Raw genomic sequence first — 18,541 nt, forward strand, 5'->3', positions numbered from 1 at the left:
GATGGTGATGCATGAATTTTCATAGAACTCAGCTGCAGTACCCATTTCCAAGGGTCCAGGGCTGGATTGGCCCCACCTGGCAGGGTAGGACCTACAGTTGGCAGAGTACAGAAGCTGTAGCAGAGGTGAGTGAAGTCTTTGTTGTCCCTGAGACTTCAGAACAGGAGGCAAGGCAAGCCAGAAAACCCTTGGAGCCACTTTGGTTCTGGGGATGTAGAGATGCAGGTCCAACCTTTCTCACTCCTAAGCAAGGAGGGCAGCAGGCAGCAGGGCAAGCACAGTAAAGCAGGAGTCCAGCAAGTCCAGTATAGTTCCAGCAGAGGGACAGTACCTTTAGCAGCATAGCAGTCCTTCTCCCTGGCAGAGTGTCCTCAGGTCCAGAAGTGGACTGATTTGGTGAGGTTTGGGATCTAGTACTAATACCCAGTTGTGCCTTTGAAGTGGGGAATGCTTTAAAAAGAGGCCTTTGAAGTACACAAAGCCCCTGCCCTTCCTTGCCCGGCTCCAGACACACTACAGGGAGTTATACAGCACTTTGTGTGGGCTCAGCACCTAGCCTAGTCAGGTATAAGTGTCAGCTCCTCCCTCCCTTTCTGCCCAGGATGGCCCACCAAGCTGTTTAGGGAATACACAAGACCCCACTGTCACCCACCCAGATATGAATTCAGAGACAGACAGAGGCACAGAATGATCTTTCTAAAAGTGGCATTTTCAGACTTGCAATTTAAAATCCGTCTTTACCATAAGTTGTGATTTTAAGTTGTGAGCCCAGAGACACAAAAGTTGAAATATCTGTCTGGCTCAACTTGGAAATTACATTTAAAAACTGTAATGAGGCAATCCCAATCTTAACCTTTGGGAGAGTAAGGTCTTGCAATAGTGAAAAAACTGATTTCGAGCTTTTCCCTGCCTTGACATGTAAACTTAAAAGCACATGTCCAGCTTTTTAAATACACTGCACCCTGCTCTTGGGGTTATCCAGGACCTATCTTAGGGCTGACTTATAGGTATTAAAAAGGAAGGTTTCAGCCTGACAAGAGAATTAACTGGCTAGGCCGACATAGTAAAACTACACACACAAACTCTGCAATGGCAGGCCAGAGTCATGTTTGAAGGGCTCCTGAAGTGGGTGAAACAATCAGTGCTGCAGGCCGACGCGCAGCATTTAATTTATAGGCCCTGGGCACATGTAGTTCAATTTACTAGGGACTTACAAGCAAATTATATATTCCCATTGTGGATAGGCCAATTGTACCATGTTTTAGGAAAATAGCACATGCACTTTATGACTGTCTGGCAGTGCTAAAGTTCCAAGAATCCTAAAGCCAGCAAAAACGAAGTCAGCAAAACAGGAGGACAGAGGTAAAAATGAAGTCAGAGGAAACCATGCTAAGGATGCCAGGCCTAACAACTACCATTTCCAATTTTCCCTTGGTCCACTTTTTTATGGAAGGAAAATTTGAAATACCACTGACTTTATGATATTTCCAAGCTTTATCAACATTAGACAGAAGGTGCAATTGTCTACCCAGTTAAAGGCAGGCTAAGATCCACAGAGCAAAAGAAAAGCTGCTTTGTCTTGATGTGTGTTGCCCCAGACTATCAAGGAAAAAGACAGGAGAATATTAATTCTCCAAATGTTGGTGACAGGAGATTCTGGATTTCATTTCAAGACCACAGGCTAGCATCTTGCATTAGTCTTTAATGGCTACCCATGTGCAGCCATTTAAAGTAAAGTCTAGTCATACTCAAAACTCTAGAATCAGAACTTTTCTGTTCTCCAGCACAGCAGCCATCTTCCTATTTTCATTGCTGCTCTATGTCCGTTAAGTACCTTTTCATTTTTTTCTGCCAAATGTTTTATTTTGTTTAAATTAGTAATGCAATGTTCGCTATTATGTGCTTAGTTATGTTCAATGTATCTAGTCATCTACACCTGTGATGCTTTACGGTTTCTTTATCCCAATTTTGGGGAGATATTAATGTTTTAGATTATTTCCATTGTGTTAAATTTATTCTGTTAGCACTGTTTTTTACAATGTTCCCACTTGGTTTTTACAATAGACCTGGAATCCGTTGCTGAGAAAAGCCTTTCAAATTGAGCATGAACACAATACAGCAAATGGTTCAGAATTACTCCCACACTGCTGACATAATTATTACATTAGTATCTTTGATGCATTCCTTCAGGTACTTTACAATAAAATTACCAAAGACTCGATGGAAGACCGTCAACAGCGGACTTGGCCAGTACACTAATTGGTCTTAAATATTAATTATTACCTTTTTTCAACAGTGATTTCATAATTGATAGCGTTCACCACTGTGAACTCTAAACCTTCTCCTTCGGAATATGATATTGGTACATTGTAGGAATGAGGCTTGTTTACCGAGCTGAAATTTGAAATTCTGGTGGCCCCGAAGCTAGGCTTGCTTAGTTTCTTTAATATATCCTCTCTCTAAGCAAATGTTATTCACATGAACATCCCCCTTACTATGTACAAGGATTTGTAATATCTAAAAAGAAATGAAAAACAACAAGACCTCCTATAAGGAATGGATAACATTGGCCTCACCCAGCTGGTCATAGACTCTATACACACAGCAGGATACACACTAGACCCAATCTTCACGCCCAGCAACTGAGTCAAATACAGCATTACCACGAAACTCATCTGGACAGATCATGTCATCATCCACTTCACCATTGCAACACCACCCCACCACCCCCTATCCTCCCTGCACCCCCTTCCATAGCTGGAGCAAAGTGACACAGAACCAGTTGACAGATGCCCTCAACACCACCCAGCCCTAACCTGAATCAAGCAGTTGAGAACTTCAAAACCTGGATCACCAATGTTGCCATTACCCTCATCAAACCAGTCAAATCACTGAGATTCAACAAACAAGGCAGATGGTACACCCCAGAACTCAGTGCAAAGAAAGGCAGCTGCAAACAGCTACAAAGAAGATGGTGTAACCGCAGAGACCACACAAACCGAGTCACCTTCAAGTCAGCCCTCAACAACTAACGCCATCAACTCAAAGATGCAAAAAAGAAGGCCCTTGCAGGCCACATCGACGCTACCACCAACCACACCAGGGAACTCTTCCCCATTATCAGAGAGTTTACCTGCCTGGCAAACCATTCCACAACATGATATTCACCAACTACAGGAACTTCGACCCCCAACCCATCAACCTCCTCAGCCTCCCTACTACTACAGAAACCACCCTCAGCCACCAACTCACTGTATGGGAAGAGCTCTACACCCAGGACACCACAGCCATAATGAACTCCATCCACTCAGGAGCACCCACCGACCCTTGCCTCCACCGCGTCTTCAACCTCGGAAGCAGCAAGATCAGCCACTACCTCACCACCATCCTCAACATATCCATCATCACAGCCACATTTCCCGACACTTGATCCTTCTCAACCTCTCTCAACCCTGTCTTCCACCACACTCTCATCAAGAGACTGCACAACATCGGAACCAAAGAAGATGCACTCAGATGGATGGTATCATTCCTCAGGGTCGCACGCACAGAATCTGTCTCCCCCTTCACCTCGCAACCTAAGAGCACCATCTGCGGCATCCAGCAAGGTTCATCCCTCAGTCCCATATTCTTCAACATCTACATGATGCTGCTAGCAGACATGGTCAGAACCCACGACATCAGATTAATATCCTACGCTGATGACACACAGCTCATCCTCTCGCTCTGAGCAAACACCACCCCAAAGAAATTCTGCTTCGCCAACTGCATGAAGAATGTTGCCGCCTGGATGAAGGATAACTGCCTAAAGCTCAACACGGACAAGACTGAAGTGCTGATTTTTGGCAACCATAGCTCCATCTGGATTACACCTAGTGGCCCACAGAATGCAGACCCACCCACACTCTCAAAGACCACACTCACAACCTCAGCATCATCCTGGACAGCAAATTCACCATGAAATGACAAACCAACACGGTCTCCTCAGCATGCTTCTACACTCTCTTTATGCTCCGAAGAATCTTCAAAGGGCTCTCCATAAGCAGAAGGAAAACAATCATGCAAGCCCTTATCACCAGCTGTCTGGACTACGGAAACGCGCTGTACGCAGGGACCACCAGCAAACTCATGAGAAGGCTCCAGATGATACAGAACTCAGTGGCCAGACTGATCCTGATCTCAACCGTCACAAAAGGACCCACATTGCCCAGCATGTGAGAGATTCCCACTGGCTCCCTATCCAGACAACATGCCAATTCATACTACTGATACATGCCTACAAAGCCCTCCATGACCTAGGACCACCATACTTGAGCCACTGTCTGAAATTCCACCAACCATCCAGAAACCTTTGCTCCACCTCCCTCGCCCTAGGACACACTCCAAGCATCTGACAGCCACAGTGGAGGACGCTCCTTCTCCCACTGTGATGCCAATCCCTGGAACACCCCCACCTCCACTTATCTCCCTTGCTGGTGGGCTTCAGGAAGAAACTGAAGACTTTACTCTTCAATTAACCCAGCACCACAGCACCTGGATACCATCACAGGTGATAAGCTGTGCTCTTCAAATAATGACTGATTGATTGACCTAACAGAGCCAGTTACAAAACAGGAAATACGCATCTAATTGAAAACAAACATATCAGTCAAGGTTGTCCTGGATCACTTAGCACAAATTCAAACTAAGCACAAATCAAATTAATGGGATGAGTCATTGCATACCGTCAACCTGGATGAATTTCACTTTGCAGCATGAGGGGACTTTGAGAGAGTAAAATGTTTAGGAGTCAAGAACCAAAAGCCTTCATCTGGAAAATGATCGTCCACCTCCCAGTAACACCCAATTGTCTACAATACAGGTTTCCTCTCTACATTGTTGGAGATACTGCCAAGCAAGGTAACCGAGTATAAGCAGCACTTAAGGAGATAACTTCTGAAGGCACACGCGTGCTGCATACATGAATTTAAATTAAACTAAATTCAGTTTATTTCACTTCAACTCAACTGAGTTAAACATTTCGGCTAAACTCAGCTCATCTCAACTCAGTTCAATTCAACTCGGTTTGACTCAGCTCAGCTTAACACAGTTAAGCGCATCCCAGTTAAACTCAACTCAACCCAGCACAACTCAGATCAACCCTTATTCTGTTGAAGTATCTGAACGTTATTTGTTTCACTCCAGTTCACCTCAACTCAGTTCAACTCACAGGTGCTGGAACAATTTTCAGAGTGGGGGTGCTGCCATTAATGTTATTACACTGAAGTCATAAGGATTGTGAAAAACCTATGTGTCATACAAAAAATAAAATGTCAAATGTACGATGTCCATTGAGCAGGGAAATGATATCGGTGTGGTATGTAGCTGGTGATGCATTTTGGAGCACTGCTATGGTAGCGCACTGGCATTTACAAACAGTACATTTTCAATTTAAATTACCTCTAAATTTGCATAGGTAAAATTATATAGTACAAAAACGATGATGTGTGGGAATGGGGTTTCAGCAAACTTTATCATTTTCACATCACCAATTAGAGTGCCTTGATTTGTTTTGATCCTATTGAAATCTCTGTTTCCATCACACTTCAGATTTATAAAGAAGCTTTGTTTGTGCTTTCCTAATAGCTTATATAATTTGAAATATATGAATAGCTCATTCACTGATATTTATATGTTGTGTGTTATAAAACAATTGAGATCCTTCAGACCATCCATTTGTTTCCTGTACCCCAGCAGTATTGTCCCCTAGATCACTTTAACAAAATCCTCTCACTTGCAGTCAGAGAAATTAAAGTATAGTTCAGTTCCCAATAAGCAGCAATTTGTCAGAAGACATAGGGGGTCATTACAACCTCAGCGGTCTTTTAAAAAGACCGCTGAGGCTGCGGGAGCCAGAATACCGCCATTGCCGGCGGTATTCCTGGCTCCCTATTATGACTTTTCCGCTGGGCCAGCAGACGGTAACAGTGTTACCGTCCACTGGCGCAGCGGAAAAGTCACATCAACATTGCTGCCGGCTCATAATGGAGCCGGCGGCAATGCTGATGTGCAGCGGGTGCAGTAGCACCCGTCGCGCATTTCACTGCCCCAAATTCGGGCAATGAAATGCGCGACGGGGCTATGCCTGGGGGGCCCTGCACTGCCCATGCCAAGTGCATGGGCAGTGCAGGGGCCCCCAGGGGCACCCCAAGTCCCCTTTCCACCAGCCTTTCAATGGGGGTGTTTACCGCCACGGACAGGCTGGCGGTCGGGGATTTATAATCCCCAGGGCAGCTGTGCTTGCACCGCTGCCCTGGGGATTATGACCGCCAGGCGGAAGCCTGGAGGTATAGTGGAGGGGCCGGCGGTATGGCCGTGGCTATTGCGCCACGGTCATAATAGCTGGCGGAACACCGCCAGCCTGTTGGCGGTGTTACCGCCAACTTACCGCCGGCCGCCAGGGTCGTAATGAACCCCATAGCCTGACATTTGACCGTTGTATTTGAACTCAGAACAAATTTAATAAGATAAACACACAATTTAAAGGCATATTTATTGCTCATTCAGCTTCTAAACTCCAGCATGATTATTTTTGGGGTGCTACAGCATCTCCAGCACATCTACTTCCAGCGCCTATGATTGATCTCACCTCAGCTCAATTTATTTAAACCCAAATCAGCTCAGCTCAACCCGACGCAATTCAGTTCAGTTCAACTCAACCCAATTCAACACAGCTCAACTCAAACAAATCCAAGTCAACTAAGGGAAACCCATCTCAACTAAGTTCAACTCAACTCATTTCAGTTTAGCTCAACTTAGACCGAGCTCAGCTCACCTTAACTCAATTCAGCTTATCTCAGCTGATCTCAACTCAGTTCAACTTAACCCGGTTTACCTCTTATTCTATTGAAGCCTCTGGATGTTATTCTTCCTTTACACAATGAATGGTAAAGAAGAATGTCTCATCAGCACCAGAGGTAGGAGGCTGCTTCTGCACTTTGACCTTTCATGCGAACAGTTATAAAGATAAGCAGATGCACTATTATGGCAGAAAAGACTGTATATGACTTTGTAGATTGCATGTTCTCATTTACTGATTTGTGGAGTGTAACATTTGAAGACTTACAACTTGTGTCAGTTTGATCATTCGGCGGTCTTAAAAAGGGGGATAATGGGAGTCTTTAATATGAAAGTATCTGCTGTCTGTTATAGGGCAGGCATTGTTCCATGAAAGACATAGCAGAACTGCAGTCCTTCGTTGATACTACCTATTAAAAATGTGTGGAATCTCTCCGTACAAGTGCAAACGCTGTCCTTCCCTTCAAAGCAGGACAACTCCAGTAAGAAATATTGATGCTGTCCCATGAAAAGTCTATCAATTCTGGTGAGAGGTGGCTCTGCTGTCCCATTAAAGGTACAGGCGGTCTGGTGAAAAGTGTCAGTACAGCCCTTTCTGGGAGTAAAACAGCTGTGATGACTTCATTAAAAAGAAAAGCCTACCCACTAAGAGGTGCTAATTCAATCACATTAAAAAGTAGTCAGCCCTGATCAGAAGTGGAGTTACAGTCCTACATAAATGTAAGGTATAAAAATGCAGAGAAGTGCCTATTAAAACATAGAGCAATGATGCTTGGAGGTGATGTTGCAGTCCTACATAAAAGTGAACCAGCCCTATTGAGAAGTACTGGTAAACTATTTCCAAGTAAGCAGTCCTTCACCACCCCATGCAACCTGTCTTGTGCCTCCTGACAGGGACTGATACTGTCACTTGCAAATCAAGTCTGCTGAAAATTGCCAATACTAAACCGGTGATAACATGACGACCTGCTGAACTCAATTTCACCTAAGAAGCCTTTGATCACGAGCCTGTTGTGCAGTTTCTCACACAATACCTCCCTTCCTGTAACCATGTTGACTTCCTGGAATGGATGTTGCCATTGCTTGCTGACATCTTTTTGTGACATTTCATAGGAATGAAACTTACAGCTCCATAGTACAACAGGCCCGTCACACTTCAGCTGACTCCCCTTCTGAATGGCCTTCCACTCGCGTATCACTTTCTCGTGAATTTGCAAAGCTTTCTTGTAAGTATTGAATTTGTAAAAAACCCTGTCCTGCTAAGGAAGAAACCAATAAACCATGTGTGCAGTGTTACATTTGTGCCAGAGGTTTCTAGTGGACACCACCGACACTTACTTCAGTGAGCCTGACACTTTGCCACCTCCAGAACTGCCCAGGTCCAGGTCTGCAGCTGCCTTAATTTACAGATTAGCCTTTATTTTATTTTCGCAGTTGGTCATAGGAGTAAAAGGAAAGCCAAAAATTCCCCATTGACTCTATAGGCAGCCCTTGTTTTATTTCTTAAACGTCAACATTGGCAATAAAAGAAGGACTTTTGCTCTCCTGCTAGTTGGTGTGCATGCTGCTCACTGGCCAGGGAGAGCTGCCAAAAGACGGGAATATGACAGAGGAGGTTAGGGGCTCCGCACAGTGCAGGCACTTCAGGCGCTGCCAGGCTATGTGGTGATCAAAACAAAAGGGAGGTAAGGCTTGCCTTCCCAGCTCACACACCCTGTAACATGCCTTGTTGTTATGTTTTATCTATTACTATGCATACGTTCCTCGTTTTCCTTTAACTTTGTGTTCTCGAGTCATAACAGCGTAGTCAAACACTCCGTGTTCGAGTGTTCGGGTCTGGAGTCAGTTGGCGACAGGCTCTTGACTCGGATGTTTGTGGCTTTCGCTGTCGTGGGTCCCTTTTCCTGGAATAAACCTTCTTCTACAGTATTTGTGCCCTGGAGCATTTTTCTATCGGTCAAGTATACCGCCCATTCCCACACACCCCTCGTCCATGTACGTTAATTCACACACTAGTTGACCTATACTATCACTCATACAGTTATACACATGCATTCAAACACACAACAACTGTCTCTCACATAAACACATTCTCACCCGCAAGCAGGCACACAACATATATTTAAAATACTTTTTTTCCTACCTCGGCTGCCAGGGGGCGTCATATTCCGGTTACTTGTACTCCATTTTGTATTACAGTAATAGTGACCAATATAATATTATGATATATGCAGTGCTTTAAATGGGCCGGTACTGTCCGGTACTGAGTACCGGCACTTTTTTATTTTGAGAGGGAGAGTACCGGCACATCTCAGGAAAAACGTAATACTTTTAATTGGAGAGTACCGACACTTCTCGGAAATAAGCAGGTACTCTGGCACAGAGTACCTGCACTTTAATGTTTCCATTTCAAGCACTGGATATATGGTTCACTATTAATGTAATAAAAATTGACAGAAAACAAAGAAAGTGTAGCCCACCCACCGTTCACTAGGAAGAGTTGCCCATGTGCTGCTAGCACTGATTTTGCCATCTCTTAGGCCGGGGGTCTCAAAGGCAGTGCCAGAGGTCCTGCGACCCCTAAATGACGTCTATGCCCTCGTCACTAAGCCTCCTCATAAACATTTGCCAAATCAGCACTTTTTTTAAAAACAAATTAGCAACGCCGAGCAAGCACACTGTGTTCTTTTCCATCTTCCCTCTTATTCACCCTTAAAGTAGTTTGACTACGTTTCCTTCTGGCTACATGTGGCTTATACAAATTACCTCAATATTTTATTTCAGTTATGGAGTGTAATTTCACAAGTGGAATAGGCTCTCTTGGCATCTCCTGTGCACTGCGGTGCATTGCGTCTGCTCTATACACAGCATATAGAACCTCGTATATCTTTCCGAGGCTGGGCTGGTGGCGGCGTCACCGCAATCCATCAACACGCACAGATCAGCTCCGGGCGATGCTGGGAGCGCCGCAGTGCACGTAATGTAATGCGGCGGGGCTTCCCTTCCAGGCAGAAAGGAGAAAGCATAACTGATTACGGGCACCACAGCATGTGCTCCTGGAGACTGGCATTTGGTGCCCAGGGCTGCAGGACAATTGTATGTGTAGGGAATGTTCGTTATCTAGGCTCTGAGACCACCGTGGAATGCTAAAGCTGTCTTTAAAAAATCAACACGCTTATCAAGTACACTGCAACAGGTTTATTAACACTCTGAACCAGTGCTTAGTTTGTTAAAAAAACAAAAGTAATTGTCAGAGCAGCGTTCATCAGCCGTTGCCTCTGCTAGCGCTGCCAGTGACAGAACCAACGCAACTACTATCCATCAACATCATACTCTTACGAGTGTGCCAATTCAGAATATCCTCGGCTACCCAAAGCTATACGAATGGTAGGGCAGTAGGTATTTTTGTTTTAAATGTACATTGAATTGTTAAACACTGTTGTGCTCATCTCAAAATTAGACAGGGCCACCATGTGGCGGACTGTTACTAGTGCAGGTGTTGGGGAAAAGTGCTGGTCTCAAAGTAAACTCTACTCTGCACAGAAGGCAATACAGTTCCATTGTGATGCCCCTCTTGGCTCAACCAACCAGGTTTGAATGCGGGCAGTAACAGGTGTTAGCAGGTGTTAACACTCTGAGCAGGGTGCAGTAATACGCCCTCCACGGATTGGTGCAACAGTCTCAACCAATTCAGAAGTTTTACCACGTTGAGGGTAAATGCTGTTGATTGCCTACATTCTATATTGTGAGAAAAGGTGTACCAAAAACTATGGCTACCATTTAGGGGCCATCAGTGGTCGCAGCTGCGACCCCTGGCTTGCTCTCTGTGACCCCTGGCACTGCCTGTGCAACCACTGGCCTCAGAGGTGGCAAATTCAGTGCCAGGAGCATAATGGCAACTCGTCCTTATGAGAGTCAGCTGTAGCTCCACTTCTTTGTTTTCTGTTAACTTTTTATCACACTAATAGTGAATAATAATATATTGAGTATAATTAGCTGGAATATGCCCTTCCATGGTAACTGAGGTAAGTAAAATGCTTTTAAATGTATGTTGTGTGCATGCTTGCTGGCAAGTGTTTTTATGTGCGATAAAGTGTATGTGAGAGTGTGAATTTGTGTGTATGTGTAAGTGTGTGAGTGAAAGAGGTGGTCAAAGAGTGTGTGATGTCACTTCCGCTACCACTGGCATTTCGGTGCATTAACGTCCATGCCAAAAACATAAATAGACAAGGACAGTTGTGGTCTTTACCTGCCTGTTGTGTCATAATAGGGAAATGAGTGTTAGTACCCTTGTCGCCTCCATACATTGGGTGTTAGCAGCTCTTAATCATCTGTTTCCCTATTTATGTGGTGTGTCTTCAACTTAGCTTTAAAATTGTTGGGCAGACAATTAACAGTGCTTCACGGCCTGAGAAAAGCACTTTAGAATGTCTTAAAGCACTGAGCGCAGGGCAATAAGCCACCCACATGGAAGTCTGAGATAGTCATGTGCCTATACCCAGTGCCACTGGAATTATGTAATTTTGCAGCTGCATGGTTTTATGCAGAATTTATTTGCCGTATTTACCACATAATACATCATCTGCTACATAATCTGCAGATTCCAATAAAAACAAATCTAGTTGACACGGATCAAAAGTTACTAAAAAATCACCAACATGTGTCTGAGGACAATGGGCAGCCCTTGGAAATGTTGAGTGAGCTATTTTCTATGTATTTGTGAGTTATTCTTGTACTAATGTGAAGAATCATTTTCCCCAGACAATTTTATCCTGTTTTAAAAGGTCAAAATAATGAAGTATCAATATCCGAAAATGTGCCACATTACTTTGCATAATTTGGCTTTTCCTGCCTTTTAATTTAGTCAACCATGACACATAATTTGTTCCTCCCTGCCACACAATTCCAGTGGCCCGGCCCATAGCCTATCATCCTGTGCTCCCACTTTTGAAATTGAGAACAAGTCAGCAAGGTCATCAAAGGACGATAACCACGGATGTTTAAATACATCTATAGACACGGTGTAGTGGGTAAAGACTATTGCAGGCTCTTTGAGCCAGACACTTATGTACTGTGGCAGCTACAGCTGATGTGATGGATAGAGTGGGTGTGTTTGATGTGCAGCGCTGCTCTAAAGTAGCTGTTAACTGTTGCACAAGTCCATTTGTTTCTGTCAAAACCGGTGAAAGGCCCCATGAAGGACATGTCGTTACACCATCCAAGCTACGGTGATAGACTTCACAAATGCAGGGAGGGTTTGCAGATAGTATCCCGATGCAAAACATTTTTGGCCTAGGCTTGGTGCTCATGCAAAGAGATGCAAAACTAAAGAAAGTCTTGCAAGAGTGTGTTTTATCCCGGCCAAAAGCGCATTACGTGTTTTGCTCTGGAGAGGTGCCCTTTTGCAGCTCAAAAACTCCTTCACTGCCTTTCATTGCTTTGTGTCAAGGGGGCATTACAGGGGCGTTACTTGGGCAGATCAATGCAAATACCCATAGGTTTTAATTTAAAGCCCAATCTACTAAAATAGCCTGATTGGATTTTTCCTCCAAAACTAACATTTACTTGAACAAGGGGAGGTGAGTTTATTTCGCAAAAGAGCACAGCACACATCAAATGCATGGGATGATTTTCTTCTGAAATGGTGCGCTTCCAGAACAAAGCTTTGCTAGACAGAAGACACCCATCTCTGCACCATAGTGAAAGATGTGCACTGTGTAAGGCAGCCAGCTTGTGTGCCAGGTCAGGAGGTGACAGCCACAGCAGGCCAATCTTTGTAGATAATGGCTCTATGTCATGTTTTCTCCTTGCGTAATTGACTGTAGCAAAGTTAGTTGTGCTGCAAGAAAAATGTGTAAACCCAGACCCTAGTTCCTATATGGTCCTTTGTAGGGCTAGGGCAGAGCAGAAGAACTAAATAATGGTGGGTGAAATACGCACTCGTCTAGTACAATTTCAATGATTGCTCAATGGAGGCACTTAAAATAAGTGTGAGGGTGAGGCTGAAACAGGCAGGATCGCTTTTGAAAATCGAATGTAATGTGAGCAAGGGCAGGCGACCTCGGTAGGATTTGAGATCCTGGATTTGAACCAGTTCCATATCTATTATTGACTAATTGTGCTCTAAGCCTTTGTTCAACAGTAAAGGTCAAAGGCTGTTGTGGCTACACCTGTGCACTGTCATGGCGAGAGAGAAGTACAATTGCCCATCCTGTGGAAAAAGAATAGAGTTAGAGGCAAATATATCGCCACTAGTTCTGAGTTGCCAGCTTGACTCAATCCTTCTCTAACTGCAAGAGGGCAGTTATGCACCGGCGGGCTGCATTCAACCTGATCAATCAAGTACGTCATGCTATGTTACACACAGAAAATGGGCGCCAAGGGTCTTGCGCCTTTTCACCTGGCGCATTTGACCTGGAGTGAGTGCGGTCCGCGGATGTCTGTCGCCGTTTGAGTCTCTCTATCCCAATGTATGAGTCAGCACCTCTGGGTGCAAGCTGCACAGGAGATGCACAGCGCCACTGCAGGGGGTCCGCGGACGCTAATACAAGAAATGCAATGGAGTGCCCTGCTGCTGCTGTAGCGAACAACGGGCGTATCTGGGGTGCTGATGGCTCTTCACATCCGAGGGGGCGGTGTACTGCACCTGCTGCACGTCCTGTTCCTCTTCGGGGGTTGGAGAGATATTTTTAGGTAAAGGTGTTCGATTCGGATGTAGCGCAGTGTGGTCGGCCGCACAGTGCACGAGGCTGAATGTTGACAGTTAAGGTTGCGCCGCAGGTGCCAGCTTCAAAGTGGACGGACGCGCAAGATCACAGCCCAGGTGTTTGTAAGGCAAGGGGGGGGGAGGGGGGGGGGCTTGCAATCCACATGTGCAATAACAAAGGCTGGCACTCCTGGAAAGTGTTGGTTGTCGGTGTCCTTCGAGTGAGCAAAGGTGCAGGCGATGACTCTTATCTGTTTTAACTAGTGTATGATGTTTGGCGCCATGGCCTCTCAGAAACAGCTCAAGCTGTAAACAAATATACACAGGAGCAGACAAAGGTAACCTGTCTTCATCTGGTACAAATCACAATTCTCCGAGCTACCCTGCCCTGCTCTGTCCCTGAGAAACGTGCCTGCTGCCTGCTATCGCGGTCTCTTTACATCACTCTTTCAGCTGTTTGGGGCATATTTTTGATTGCAAAATCCACACTAATTAACCAGCCTCTAGTAGTCTGTATATCGTGATCTGCTCAGCTCTGAGCAGAGCGACTCCCACCTCAACCTTGCCTCTAACTATGAAGCTGTTTTAAGCCAAGGGCGTACAGTGCCGCAGCCAGTGAGCAGGCACGTTTAGCGCCAAGAGTAGCGTTCAGTGTTCAACAATTTGAAAAGTTCAGCCAGCGTCCTTTCTAAGGTGCCTGAGGCTCTTGGGCGTGCACGTGTCGCCTGGGCTGGGATGGTGTAGGGGAATCGTGAGTGGATGTGTGTGTGTTTGTAAAGATAAATACATTTGGTTTCCAAATATAAACTTGGATGGGGCATTTAAATGAAAGGAATAAAGAAATATGTATGCAGATAAATGCACGTTAAATAGGGCCTACTGGGAAGAAGTCGGTGTAGGGAGTGTTCTCGAGTAATGAGCCTTCGGTGACTCTCTGGCCCGGCAGTGTTGCACACTCGCTGCTGCCGCGTGATGTGAGGTGGAGGGGACGAGTGACGATCTCAACCACGTCAGAAGTCGGCAAACGAGAACGAATATTGTGGCCGACTGTGATGCCTGCTATTTACAGAGTTAAGAGTGCAATGTGAAAATCTCGTGAGGCATGCAACGGAAGGGCGTGTTAGTAGTGCAAACAGACGAGGGGTCTCGACAAGGGAGGTGAGACCCTTCAGAATTAGGGGGTACAAGGCAGTGTGGAAGATATCTAATTAGTCTCTACGCTTAGCCCAGAATATCCCTTGTGCTCCAAGAGCCAGAAAGGGAACCCTGGCTGCTCCAGGGGTCACAAAGTGTTCGCACTTCAGTGACTTAAAGACATTGGAACATCCCCCAACCCCCCCCCCCCCCCCCCCAATCTTCCTCCACACACACACCCACAGCACACGGAGTGGCCTCCCCTCCGGACTCACACAGGCCAGGTGCTGTGCTGCGAGCCCCCTGGAACTCAGGGTTCCCGCGCACCGCGGGGGGTGCGAGGGGCCTTTGTTGCGCCCCTGACTTCTTCGAACGTCACGGTGCGCTGAGAAGGAATGCACTGTTCTGCACCGCGCTGTCTTAGAAGAATGCTTTCAGCACTGTGGACAGCGAGCTGTCCCTTGCATGTACTGGAGCTGCACTGCCTCTGCGATGTGCCCAGGAGGTGCAACAGTAGGGCTGGCCTGTAGGGCAATCCGACGGTGCCAGAAGGGCTAGCACGACAGCTCGGAGAGTAGGACCTGGTTCTATGGCTGCTTGCGGGCCCATTTTATGGTCTAATGGGCCAGTTTTCATTCTTGATTTCCCTGTTTTTTTACGAGATGTGCGCGCAGCAAGCGCAAATGCAGTCTGCCACATCTTGAAAAATCTATAGTGTGCCTTTGTAGGTTTTAAAGTGCTCAGTTTTGCAATTGTAGGGAGCTAGCGCAAGAAGTCTCCCATACCTTGTAAGTACAGCACCTATACAGCGTCTCTGTACAAGTTAAAAACTGCAAATGTGGGGTACTTTTTTTAGACACCTGATTCCCTAACTGAAGTCACTTTTATTTTCATGCCTTGGCCTATTTTCTGTCCCAAACTGACCCTGTGCAGCTCGATGAAAAGTTTTTCGTTCTGTAGAAGCCTCTTACGACTGAAGAAGACGTGGCTCCTTTTAGCCACGTATTTCTCATTTTTATTTCACATGAGAGTGTCCCTTGACACTTTTTCAGCATGCGCCAAATGCCACGAACATCCCACACCTGCACAGTTGCTGGGTTCTCTGAGCTTGCAAACACCCTCACATTTGGCTGATTGTTTCTGTCCAAATGAACCCACCTTGATCGAACGTGAACATGATACCTCACATGCCAGTAGTGAGATAGGAGAATTCTGCGCTGAAAGTGCGAAGCCTGGAGTTTTCACGGATTGGGGGGGGGGGGGGGCTGCTGTGCTGTTTCCAGAGGGACTGGAGTTTCCTCGGGGGGGCAGCGGGTTCTCAAGGGGGTGAAGAGTGGGGGGGGCAAGGGGATTCCACGGGGACCAGGGTGTTTCCACTGGGAGGCAGGGGTTTCCACGGGGTCCAGGGGGTTTCCACTGGGATGCAGGTGTTTCCACGGGGGGGCAGGGGGTTTCCACTGGGGGCAGGGCTTCTTACCTCACTTAAACGCGGGAACTCGTTCCTCACGATGCTGACCACGGGGATCTGCAGAGTCGTGGAGAGAAACTCCAACTCCAACATCTCCCCCCGACTCTGAGGGAAGGCCAGGATGGCGCTGACCCCTTGCACCACCACCGTGTGGCAGACGCTCTGCAGGAAGGACACCGGGTCGCTGCTCCAGGAGGAGCTGGTTGAAGAAAAAGGGAACGCGGGCAGATCTCCCAAACCCGCCTCGATGGCCATCACCACTTCCAGGGACAAGTTGTAGGGCAAAAGTGCTGGCATTCGATTCAAATTATCCACAGCAAAGAGAAGAGAGTCTCTGGGAAAGAGCATTTCATCCTCGCTCTCCTGGTTCCCAAATATCCCGGGGCCAAATGCCCAGTTTTTTCCCAGCGTGGTCCCGATCCACTGCCGTTGCAGTTCCTGATTCCCCCCAGAGAGGGCGCTAGACGCTTCTTCCCCATGGTCGTTCCTGGTGACAGCCTCCCCCGGAGGCTCGGTCTCCTTGTGCTGTCTGTCCTGCCCTGTCTCCACCGTCTCTGGCTCGGTCCTGTGAGGCGGGACGTCATTGTGCTGCCAGCCTTGTGCGGGGTGCTGCTGCACCGGGACCCCCCTGGTCCTCCAGGGCTGGAGCTGCACCGCCCCGATCCTCACCGTGTGCCCGATGCGCTTCAGGATCTGGCAGGGCTGTGGGTGGGAGGATGAGCCAGGGACCCTGGCAAGCACCAGGGCGCAGGGGACCAGCAGGCAGAGCCTGCTCACCATCAACCACCACCAGCTCAGAGTCAACATCACTGGCGGGTGGGGGATGGGGCAGGGGGTGGTAAGAGCGGGGGCAGCAGCCGGGTCCCCTCTGAGCCAGGGGTCTGGTCTCACAAGCCACGGGCAGAAATAAACTGCAACAACCTTCCCCTCATGGAAAGTTCTGAGCACCGCTCACCTCCATCCGAGAAGAAAAAGAAAAAAAATAACCTTCAGGAGCAACTGTTCATGCTTTTGGTCGAATGTGTCACCATGTATAGTTGTCCAACTGACTGAAAGCTGAGGGGCACCATGGACAGGCACGTCTCCCCCTTTCACCCTCTTCCGGAAGTGCCATGATCGCTTTGTAGTAGAAATAATCCCATGGATCAGACGCAGCGCCCACCAGGCAGCCTTCTTTTTGACCCACACCCCTTCAGCCAGGGGTTGAAGAAGGCACCCGGAGGCCAGCACGAACTCCCGTGCCTGGGCTCTCACACCCTCAGTGCGGCTTCATCTTCCCGCCCTGGGGTCCTGGCTGGTGACTTCAGTGAAGCTCAGGCGCCAAACTTGCTGCTGCTTGGCTGTTTGTGCTGCTGGCTGCGGTCGGTCGCTTGGCTGCGCTAAACTCCCACTGATGCTGCCAGCGCCGGCTGCAGCGCAGGTGGATCAGAGACTGGAGCGGCTCGAGTCACAGCGCATGCCACGAGATAGGTGTCCGCCCCGGGTGGGAGGGACTACAGGTCCCGAGATGCTCTCGGCGGGGTTTGTGGAGCTCAGAGGTGCGCACCCTGGGTATCACCTCTATGTTTCACCTGCATGTTAAGCGCTGTCCAAATCTGTACGTTGAAAGATGGCGCCTCGAGTCCAAGGCACTGGGTTTTACACCCAAAGGGACGTGTTTCTCGACTCTCAGCTGGTTGAAGAATGAGAAAATGTGTAGGACCCAGTACCCCTATCCAGCTGTGACGTGTCACTCAGTCCAACCTATTTGTCTGAAAGTTCGGTTTACGAGCTCGGAAGAGGTGAAGCGAGGGGTCGATCAACGAAGGAGAAGACGGGAGTCATTTAGGGAGGGTGAGGGGCACAGAAACAGGGGCAGGTGCGAGCTTCAATTCTTTGATTGGGATGAAGGAATTGTGTGTATATCAGCTGGAATGAAAGGACAGGGCCGGGGAAAGCTAAACTGTCTAGAGGAGGGGACAGATATGATGCACGAGGAGTGCAGCGGTGTTAGGAGGGGGTAAGTACTGTATGAAGAGATAAGGTTATAAGTAGAGGGAGGGAGCCAAACACATTAATAGGGCGAGCCGAGCCAGAGCCAGCCAAGGTTCTGGCCCGGATTTTAGAGCTCGTGCACAACACGAGTCCTGCAAATGTTTGCTAATTAAATCGCACTGTTAAAAACATCACGTTAAATATAGTTACGTTTCCTGACAATAGAAAAGTGTACTTCTTTAACATGTGGAACTTTTTTATTTTATTTATTTTTTATTAGAGAGAACTGTGCAGAATTATAGCATCATGGAGGCACATTATTCTGGAAGTACAGCATACATAAAGTAAAACATTATCAGCAGGCTGATCCTAAAGGCAAGCAGAAGGAACCTTCATACTCTATGTTGTGACATTCCAACAAA

General features: G+C 47.1%; 1 protein-coding gene across 1 annotated transcript in view; it reads right to left on the reverse strand.

Annotated features, from left to right (window-relative positions):
• GRIN3A (glutamate ionotropic receptor NMDA type subunit 3A) overlaps positions 1–17,823 on the reverse strand; it is a 748,999-nt gene extending 731,176 nt beyond the window's left edge. The window contains exon 1 of the mRNA XM_069239855.1: positions 16,155–17,823. Within this exon, the coding sequence (XP_069095956.1) occupies positions 16,155–16,952 (798 nt within the window). The 5' untranslated portion in view covers positions 16,953–17,823. The remainder of the gene's footprint in view (positions 1–16,154) is intronic.
• Positions 17,824–18,541: the final 718 nt, after the last annotated feature.

This window comes from Pleurodeles waltl, chromosome 1_2 (genome assembly GCF_031143425.1).
Source record: "Pleurodeles waltl isolate 20211129_DDA chromosome 1_2, aPleWal1.hap1.20221129, whole genome shotgun sequence".
Taxonomy (NCBI): domain Eukaryota; kingdom Metazoa; phylum Chordata; class Amphibia; order Caudata; family Salamandridae; genus Pleurodeles; species Pleurodeles waltl.